The sequence below is a fragment of the Cryptomeria japonica genome, chromosome 3 (genome assembly GCF_030272615.1).
Source record: "Cryptomeria japonica chromosome 3, Sugi_1.0, whole genome shotgun sequence".
NCBI lineage: Eukaryota > Viridiplantae > Streptophyta > Pinopsida > Cupressales > Cupressaceae > Cryptomeria > Cryptomeria japonica.
Genome location: NC_081407.1, coordinates 348,662,181 through 348,672,737, shown reverse-complemented (window position 1 = coordinate 348,672,737; position 10,557 = coordinate 348,662,181). Strand labels below are relative to the sequence as shown.

The following is a 10,557-nucleotide window of genomic DNA, read 5'->3' as shown; positions in this document are numbered from 1 at the left end:
AATCCTTATTTTTTGTGCTAAATGATATCATGTAGTATGTACTAGGTTGTTATATCATGTATGCATAACATATATATGTATAATATGTATATGCATATATATGCATATATGTATATATGTATATATATGTATATATGTATATATATGTATATATGTGTACACACACACACACACACACACACACACACACACACACACACACACACACATGTGTGTGTGTGTGTGTGTGTGTGCGTGTACACACATACATACATATATGTCTATTAAGTTCACAATAATGGTTCCCACTTTCACCCATGAAGGAAAAACGAGATAGCAGGAAAAAAAATTCGGAGGGGGTCTGAGCGAAGTGGGGGTGTTCGAACAAACTACCCTTTGGGGTTCGAACGGACCCCCCACTTCACTCGAACCCCCTCTTTTGAGCGAAGTACCTTTAATGCTTGTTTATGTCATTTTTTTATTATATTGGGGGGGGGGGGTTTGCTCGAATCCCCCTTTGTTTGAACCCCTTTTTTTACACTTCTCTGAAGCTTTTTAACATTTTTTTGTAGATTTTTGGCCTTCAAACCTCTGGAAGAATGCTCAAATGGAATGATCTTGACAACCCAAAATGTAGTATGGTAGTCCTCGAAGCAAGCTTTCCAATGACTATAATTTTATTACATATTAGTTTATTATGAACTTGTTTTTTTTAATTTTACCAAACATAGGTTTTTCACCAAACATGAATTTCTCTATTCAATGCATTGGGAAAAATAGTAAACTAATTCAAAAAAATTCTGAAAAATATCTACGCCCTAGGTATTGATGTCTTCATTCTAACAAAAAAAATAAAATTGAATTTCAATATATATAGAACAAGTTATGTGTTCAAACGTACACCTATGTCTAAAATATAATTAGTCGGACTTCAAAACTTAATAAAATGAAAAATATTCAACATATCATTATCAAACTAAATGCAAGCCCTGGATATTGATGTTACAAACAAAAATTTGAAAGAATTGAGTTTTAATCATTTATAGAAAAACGTTATGTGTTTCGGGAGGCACATCACTCTTAAAAAATGTAGTTTGCTATAAAAACTACTTTTTGATGGAGATGGAATTTTTTTTTTTTAAATCCTTCAAAAAAATTTGAAAAAAAAAATAATAGAATCTACAAACAAAATGCTAGAAATCACTAATTTACATCATCTCCAAATTCTTAATAGTTTAAAAATTATAGTTGTCAGAAGTTGAAGACTATTTTAAAATTGTTCATTTCAGTGTCAAAAGTGGCAAAAAAGTGGGAACATTTTTATTTTTGTATGTATGTATGTATGTATGTGTATATATATGTATGTATGTATGCACATACATTCACACACACACACATATGTGTGTGTGTGTGTGTGTATACACACGCATATATATGTTTATAGGTATATACATACATTCATATAAATTTGTGTGTGTATGTGTGTACACACACACATATGTATGTATGTATATACATATGTATACACACACATATATGTATCTGTGTATATGTATGTATGCATATGTGTGTGTGTGTGTGTGTGTGTGCGTAGAGAAAAGAGAGAGAGAGAGAGAGAGAGAGAGAGAGAGAGAGAGAGAGAGAGAGAGAGAGAGAGAGAGAGAGAGAGAGAGAGAGAGAGAGAGAGAGAGAGAGAGAGAGTGAGTTAACTTAGTCTAGTCCAAATGGAAAAAAAAATACTATGATTTTAAACCGATAAAAATAACAATTCGATCCTTCACATTACATTTCAATGAAATTTGATTCAACATCGAGTTAGAAAGAGTTGATAACTATGCCATTTCTTATTTCATAGAAGGATGAATAAATTACATGACACATTTAAAATGAGAATGTCAAGTGAAATCAATCAAGATTATATTGGCCTTGTCCTTAACCCAGTCACCCATAGATTCAATTGTTTGGCTAAGATTGCCCAGTTATACAAAAAAAAAATGTAATTATGAGATTCAATGCATATGCTAAAGCATCATATTTTAGAATGGAAAGATAAAACTATTCAGGTTTTCTTGAATGAACTAATAATCACTTACCTACACAACAGTTTGCAATAATTATGTCCTTCAAATACTTTAATAACAATACTAATAACGATAAGTACTCGCACATAAATAATATTATCAACTCAACACATAATTTAAACACCACACAAAGAAACATAGGACATAACCAAGAAAAGACACCATCCATCACAAAACAAAAAAATGGACATTGGAATAGGAATATTGTCTTTATGGCAAATTCAAACGAGTAAACTCAAGACTGCATGTGATTGTCCTAATATGGGAAAATAGTCAAGGCTAAAGTCAACTGGGTCCTATATACTATCTCCATTATCACCATCAGGGATTGTTAGGCACACTCAGACCTATGTATCCAGGTGGAGTCGATGCCCGGTACAAGGAAGATGGTTGTAGAAGAAATTTCCATTTTTTTTGATCTTATCTTGTTGTTACATCCCACCTTCGGTGGGTGATCCACCTCTTGTGGAATATTTTATTATTTCTTCTACCCACCCTCACCTACCCTTGTTTCTCATTAGGCTAGATGTCATGATCATGTACTCACATATCCATATGGCCTTGTCTTTCTAAGCAGGTTCATCTTCATTGTATAGTTTATCCAGTTGGTCCTTTTTTGCATCTTGATGAGAATACAGTTTGTTCTTATCAATGTTTGTCTCTCTTGTGTTGTGCTATTCATTGGGCTCTAGATCTTGGTTATTTTTGACAAATTCTTACAAATTGAATTATGTTATACCCTTTTAGAGAATCAACTCGTAGTAATATTACCTTCATTTTCTCTTTTTGCTGAGCCTTATGTATCTTTGTTCATCTTCTTATCCACACTATTAATCTCAACTCTATTTTCCTTCTTATTTTCTTCCTAAAACTCCCTATCCCTTCCCTCCTCATTAGGTCCTTGTCTTCCCACCTTTTTAAATTTATTAGTGGAAAATAGTTATTTCAATTAAATTATATATTTTATTAATTTTTATTTTTGATGATTTTTTAATAATGATAAAAAAATTAGGTGTAAATAATATAAAATTATAGAAATTAAATAAAAAAATTATAAATGTTTTTGTAATTAGTAAATATAATTTAAAGAAAAATAAAATAGTTCTATAATAAATAAAGTAATGACAAGGAATTTAAAATTTAAATATAAAAACTTAGATGTAAATAATTAAAAACCATAGAAATTAAAATAAAAGAATTGTGTATTAGAATAGAAAAAAAGATGACAAAAAAATAATTGTGAAAGAATTTATATGTTCACGAGATTCTTAGCTTAATGCATGGATATGTGCATTTTGCAAGTGTGCTTAAATCTTGTATACTGAGAAATGGAATTGTATTCTCCACTAGTAATAGTTCGATGTGGATATTGTCATCTTCATAAAAAAATGAGAATGTGTGGATGAAGTCTATTTGAAGCCCTAGCCAGTTCTTCATTGCAGTCCTCTCCTGATTTATGTACCATGTTTGGACTACTAGTATTAATGTCCAATAAAAGAGTTGTGTGTAGAATTGGATCGCGTTCTCCATATCCTCACCATGGAATTGTACATAATTTTAGGTGCTCCTTAGGGGTAAGTGAAATAAGGGTTGTGGCTTGAGTTTTCATAGAGGATATCGTGAGGTTGCATGGTATTCCTCGTTGAATCATATTAGATTGAGATCTAGTGTTCACTTCAGTGCCATGGACTTATCTTCAACATGATTTAGGAGCTCAATTGAACTTTAGCTCAACGTATCATCCAAAGATACATGTGAAGATTGAGAGAGCTCTTTCCCTATTTGTTCTCAGGCTTCCAGGAGTAAGCCTAGGAAAACGGGGGAGGATGTAGTACCCCTCCTTGGTTCATATTTTCTTTTACTCGTCGATAAACCTTATGGACTTAATTTAGACTATTCTATGATGCTTTGATGGATAATTATGAATCTATTTAATTTCGGATGCTTATGGTTGACGATGACATTTCATTTTGACAATGGATACATTATGGTTTATATGGATGATGATAGATTCAATACTTTTATGTTGATGGACATATGCTTGGTTATCTTTACACATTCAGGACTTTTATGTTGATGTACTTTTTTTTTTTTTTTTTTTTCCACAAATTTTTTTAGTTTTTAATTTGTTTCTAAAAATCACACTTTATAATCTTAAAACAAAATTCTATTCCATATTTGTTAGTATTTTATTTTTCTATTTCTAAATTTATCACCCCACAAATAAAAGCATTCATCATTTCCTAGTCTATCAAGAACTTGATGACTTTATTATGCATAATTCTCTAAAGATAACTCATAAAATGAAGGTTAAAAAAATGTTTAATATATACTTGTAATACTATATTTGAACATATTGACATGTCATAATTAACAAATAATTCACTAGGACCATGTGAATGATTTTTATTTGATTACAAATATCAGTTCAACTAAAATTAATAGTGACTAGTGTCAATCTGCTATAATATTTGAAAAAATAAATTAAATTAAACAAATGATACAACAATCTACATGCAAGGAAAGATCTAATTTACTAAGGTTTCATCTTGCAAACCTTATGCCTTTAATTGTCTTCCAATTTCATGTGAGTATATCCATATTTAGTAATCCAACTTGAAGTCAAATATCTCCAATACATTAAAATAGATTTTTTTTTTATTAAAATGTATTTAATTAAAAAGTTAGCTTTATTTGAATGTAAACTAATTTTTTTCAAATGTGAATACAATAAATATATATCGAAAAATTTAATCAAATTCTTTAAAATTATTAACAATAAATAAAATAATGAATTAAAAAAAAACCATTTCTTATTTTTTATTTTAAAAAATAAAATATAATACCAAATACAAATATAAAACTCATAATCAAATTTGACATACTTCTAGATAAACTCTTACACTTATTACATTACTTTTAAAAAAGAAAAAGAAAAGTAGATCCTAGATGAGCCTAGATGTTCTACAACTTGCCTTATAACAAACAAAGACCAACCTCCAAAAACTTAAGAACTAACAAAGAAATTTTTTAACACGTGCACTTCCATTTATAAAAGTTTACATGCACCTCCTTTTGTGTAGTTTAATTCCATTTAAAGTTGTAAAAAGCTTTAAATTTGAATAAAATATCTCCAATACAAGGCATCTTCTTTTAGAGCACTAGGAGACATACTCTTTAGCTTTTTCCAAATCCCACGCCACACTCCAAACTTAAAGGAAAAAGAAAAGTAAATATACTAGCGCTTGGATTAAAAGAGGTGTAATGGTTAGCTGATAGTAAAATATATTTTCTATTTTATTTATTAAATTAAATAATTGTATAGGTGGTATAGATCATAGATGTGAACTTTAATACGTAAATAGAGTAATTTGAGTAATTTGATATTTCTTTGTCTTTTACATAGATTTATTTAAAATATAAGAATGCTAGTTTATTTGTAAGTCTTATTTTCCATTCAGATATAAAATAAACTATATTAAGACATGGGTAGCTATGATCACAAGGTTCCATATGAGCATCACTATCCTAAAAGTAAACGAGGATAACACCCTCAATTTATCTTATAGTAAGTAATTAGTTACAAATTTATTATAAAAAACGTACAACATTTATAATAGAAATTAAAAATAATATTAAATTTTTTTACAATAAAATATATATTAAAAAACCATTTAATTTACAATAAAAAATAGCAAAAATAGAACTGTAAAATTTATATCAAATAGATGTTCGCATTGGGCCTCTAGGGTCTCCTCGCGGCAATGGCAACTAAGACCAAATCTGTGCACCATATTGCTCATACACACTCCACTTTGCTTCTCTTTAGCTTCTCTTTGCTAGGAAATACTCTCCGCTTTAGCTTCTCTTTGCTATTAAGAGACCTTGTGCTTCTAGAACCCTCTGATCCCTTTCCACAACCTTCCTCTTCCTCTCATGAGATTTCAAAACTAGAGTGGGATTTCCATAGATTCTTCTGACAACCTGCGTGAGAAAAGCAGATAAGAGCGTACCCCTCTTATCCCAAAAACAAAGAAAAGCCATGGATATCATCCTACTCCTGGCCTTGGAATATGAGCTCTATTCTCAAGCAATCTATGTTGGAGATCTCGGTTCCCTGCATTTGCAGGCGATAAGACTGCTGGCAAGGTTCTAGCTATCCCGTGATTAGCAAGGAGGTCCGCCACTTGATTACCTTCATGGAAGGTATGTTGAATGTGGTAATCCGTGAATTTTTGTAAGTGGCCATATATTCTTGGAATCCAAGCATTTAAACACCAATTCGTGAAACGTTTTTTTATAACCCCGCCAAGGATGACTTTTGAGTCCCCTTCTATCACCACCTTTGAAATATCATTTGTTGATGCCCATTTAAGCCCTTCCTCTAAAGTTATGATTTCTGCAATATTATTTGAAACAAGCCCCGCTTGACCACATACAACCCCCACTAAGTTGCCCTCCTCGTCTCTGACAACCGCTCCAAAGCCAGATATTCCTGGGTTCCCCTTGCTAGCTCCATCGAAATTCATTTTTTTCCATCCGATAGGGGGGGGCTTCCACTTAACCTTTCTTCGCTCTAATGATTTGACTCCTTGGATATGGCTACTGCTTTGTTTAAGCTTCCATACTTGCTCCATCTCCATATCCTACTTAGAATAGAATTTAAATTTGTTGCCGAAGATCTTGCCATTAATTGTTTCTTCTATAGCCACCTGAATTTTATTGATCAGAATATAGGCCTCCAACTCTTCCTCCCTGAAAATCCTTCTATTTCTCTCCTTCCACACGTGCTAGACCAACAATGATGGGCTAGTGATCCACAAGCTTCCCCATTTTGAATACTTGCCCTCCGTCGGCCAAGCAAAGATGAAATCTTTGAATGAACAGTTATAAGCCATATAGTTCTGGAGTTGCAGCCAATCCCAACACTTCCTAGAAAAAGAACAATTGTACAATAAGTGATATGTTGTTTCTTCCTCTTTTTTGCAGAGACAACATCTATTGGGCCCCGCTATACCTATTAATTTTAGTCTGTCACTTGTCAGGATTCTTCCATGCAAGGTGATCCAAAGAAATGCCCTCACTTTGGGTAACACCCATTTATCCCCACATAAGGCGGCAGGCCAATATCCATCTTTCTGCCTCTTTCTTTGTAATTCATATCCCAAACTAACCTTGTAAGTACCTGATTTAGCAACATTCCATATAGGGGTGTCTTTTTCAGCTGACATGTGTATAATTCTGCTTTTGAGGATTTCGGCCACCTTTGCATTATTTGCATTCTGCGTATCACCAATCCTTTTCCACTTTATTGGATCGTTCAGGCAACAATACTCTTGAACGTAATCTGCCACCAAAGCGCCCATAGTTACTTCCATTTCATTTATCCAGTCTGGATCTACAATCTCATCAACCAATGCTTTATCTACGTACCATGAGTCCCTCCATAACTTAGCCTTACGACCATCTCCTATATTCCAAGTCAGATGATCTGTCATGATCCATCTGCTCTCCCAGATGAACTTCCAGATTGGTGATCCTCCAATCAAATTAGCCATGGTGAAGATTATTTCCGGCTCATTTGAATCCAAGTATTTATATGACATTAACTTGCACGAACCTTTTTGTGGATTATTGTACATCTTCCACGCGAGTTTCACACCCAATGCCAAGTTCTACAAATTCATCTTCCTTAGGCCAGCCCTGCCTTCCACCTTAAGCATGAAAGCAGTTTCCCAGTTGATCAATGGGATCTTCCTTTCCTCTTTCGATCCTTCCCAAATGAATCTTTTTAGCAGACCATCCAGCGTCGACAAAAGCCTTATTTGGAGCCCTATAACATGACATGTAGTAGATAGGAACAACAGATAAGACCGATTTAATCATCTGAATTCGCCCCGCCCGCAAAAGCCATTTGTTCTTCCATAAGGTTGTTTTGACTTTTCATTTGTTGATAACTTCCTCCCAAAGTCTATTGTCCAATTTACCTACAAACAAAGGGACCCCAAGGTGTTGAATTGGAAAGCTACCTTGGCCGAATTGCAACGATCTTTCTATCTTTTCCTGAGTTCTCTTGTTCATGTTAAGGAAGTATATCCTCGATTTTTGCTTATTCATATTTTGTCCCGAATCTTTTCATAGTCTTCTAGCACACTCTAGATGACAAGAGCTTCTCTTTTCGATGCTGCACCGAAGAGAATAGTGTCATCCACAAACTGTGAATGGGAGATCAGATTCAATCTTTCATGAATGGAGAAACCTTTCCAAAGACCTAGCCTGACCTTGCTTTTAATTTGTCTACCAAGAACTTCTGCCATAAGAACAAAGAGGAAGGTCGACAAAGGATCTCCTTGTCGAAGCCCATTAGTAGCTTGGAAGAATCCACATGCAGACCCATTGACAATTATTGAGAAATTTACAAATGAAATACAATGAACTATACATCTCAGCCATTTTTTTATCAAATCCAAACTTGCTAAGAACCTTCATTAAAAAACTCCACGTAACTCGATCGTAAGCCTTTGACACATCTAGTTTTACGATCATACCTTGGAATTTGGATGAATGCATTGAATGGATGGTCTCTGCTACCATAATAATGTTGTCCATAATTTCTCACCCCGGGGTAAATCCGTGTTGCTCCAGTGAGATTATTTTCTGCAAAATCGGTTTGAGCCTGTTTACCAATGCCTTGGAAATGATTTTGTATAGAGAGTTGCATAAAGATATCGGCCTGAAGTCCGAGGTAGAAGAGCAGTCCTGCTTTTTAGGGATCAAAGCTATATTGGTGTGATTAATCTCCTTTACAAACTTCCCTTGTTTTCTGAAATCTTCCATAATTCGAAGAATGTCAGTCCCCATAAACCCCCAATATTTCTGGTAAAATTCCATTGAAAAACCATCTAGGCCCGGGGCTTTGTTCGGATGTTGATCGAAGACTGCCTTCCTAACTTCTTCAAGTGTGAATGGACTACATAACATTCCGTTATCTTCCTCTGAGATCTCGTTTGGGATAATGTCCGTTGTTAAAAAGGACTGAGAGTTGTGCTCCACCGCTTCACCAAGCAGACTTTTGAAGAAATTCACCGCTACTTCCTCGATGGCTTTAGGGGATGAGTGCCTATTGCCGACTTGATCAGTGATCTCTACAATTTTGTTCTTGTTCTAGTTAGATTTTACCGAGGCATGAAAGAAATTCGTGTTCACATCTCCCTCTTTGATCCAAAGCTCCCTGGATTTATCGCGCCAAAAGATTTCTTCTCTTAGAAGAATTTCTGCCAATTCCTTCTTAAGGGTAGCCTCTTTATGATACGCTTCATTAGACATCCCAGAAATAAAAGTGATCAAATTTATTTGATTTAGTTCCTCCTCTATTCTATTTCTTTCTACAAAGATATTTTTGAATGAATCTATATTCCATTTCTTAATCTTCTCTTTTAGAATTTTTAGCCTTTTCATGAAAGTATAACTTTGTGTTCCCCTAAATATGTTACTTTCTATCCACCAATGTTGAAGATGCGAGATGAATTCTGAATCTCTCCACCACATACTCAAGAGTTTGAAGTTGCTACTCCCTTTAATTGGAACCTCGCTCAATTTGAGTTCTATAGGGAAGTGATCTGAGAGAGAGATTGGAAGAATATATGCTTATGCCTGATAGAGCGACTCCATCCAAGCTTCTCCTACGAGGTGTCTATCCAATCTTTCCGGGATGTGAGCAAAATTTTCTCTATGGTTGGTTCACGTGAAGATCCTGTTCTTTGGAACAACATCCAACAATTGATTATGCATGACAAATTCTCTAAAATCTTCCATAACCTTATTTGACATTCTGAGGCCACCCTTTTTCTCATCCAAATCTAGCAAGGCATTAAAATCACCTACCACCACTATCTTGTCATTCCCCAGGACTGAAATTTTATTCGTAAGGACCTGCCAAACCTGTGTCTTTTCTAGAGTTTTTGTTGGTCTGTAGACGTTTATTAAAGGGAAGTTCAAATTCTCCTTGAAACTGTAAACTGTGCATAGCATCCAATGTTCAACTTTCTCTAAGAGCGTTACTTTGACCAGAGAAGGATTCCAAATAACACCCAACCCTCTAGCAGTCCCTATGGCTTCTTGAAAGATACCTTCCCAGACCTTACAAGACTTGATAAAACTAATCGCCTTCTCTTTATCAATCTTTGTTTCTTGGAAGGCTATTATATCACTGTTGCTTCTTACCAATGCTTGTTTAACCAAGTGTCTTTTGTCAGGGGTCGATAGACCCTTGACATTCCAAATAGTGATCTTCATCTTTTTCCAAGGGAGAGCCCTTCTCCCTTAGCTTTCCTCGTGAAATCTAAAACACTGACAATGCCCTTCTCTTTGGCACTTTCTTCCCTCTTTTGGCGGTTGCTTCTCCTGCCTCTGAGACCTTTTGCCTTGCCCAATAGGATGTTCACCAATTGACTGATACACCTTGGGTCAACACTTTCCAAAGCATCCTCATGATAAA

General features: G+C 34.3%; 1 protein-coding gene across 1 annotated transcript; it reads right to left on the bottom strand.

Annotated features, from left to right (window-relative positions):
- Positions 1 to 9,800: 9,800 nt before the first annotated feature.
- LOC131874164 (uncharacterized) lies at positions 9,801 to 10,355 on the bottom strand. The gene has a single exon (XM_059217414.1). The coding sequence runs from the start codon at positions 10,353 to 10,355 to the stop codon at positions 9,801 to 9,803; it is 555 nt and encodes a 184-aa protein (XP_059073397.1).
- Between the last annotated feature and the right edge of the window lie 202 nt (positions 10,356 to 10,557).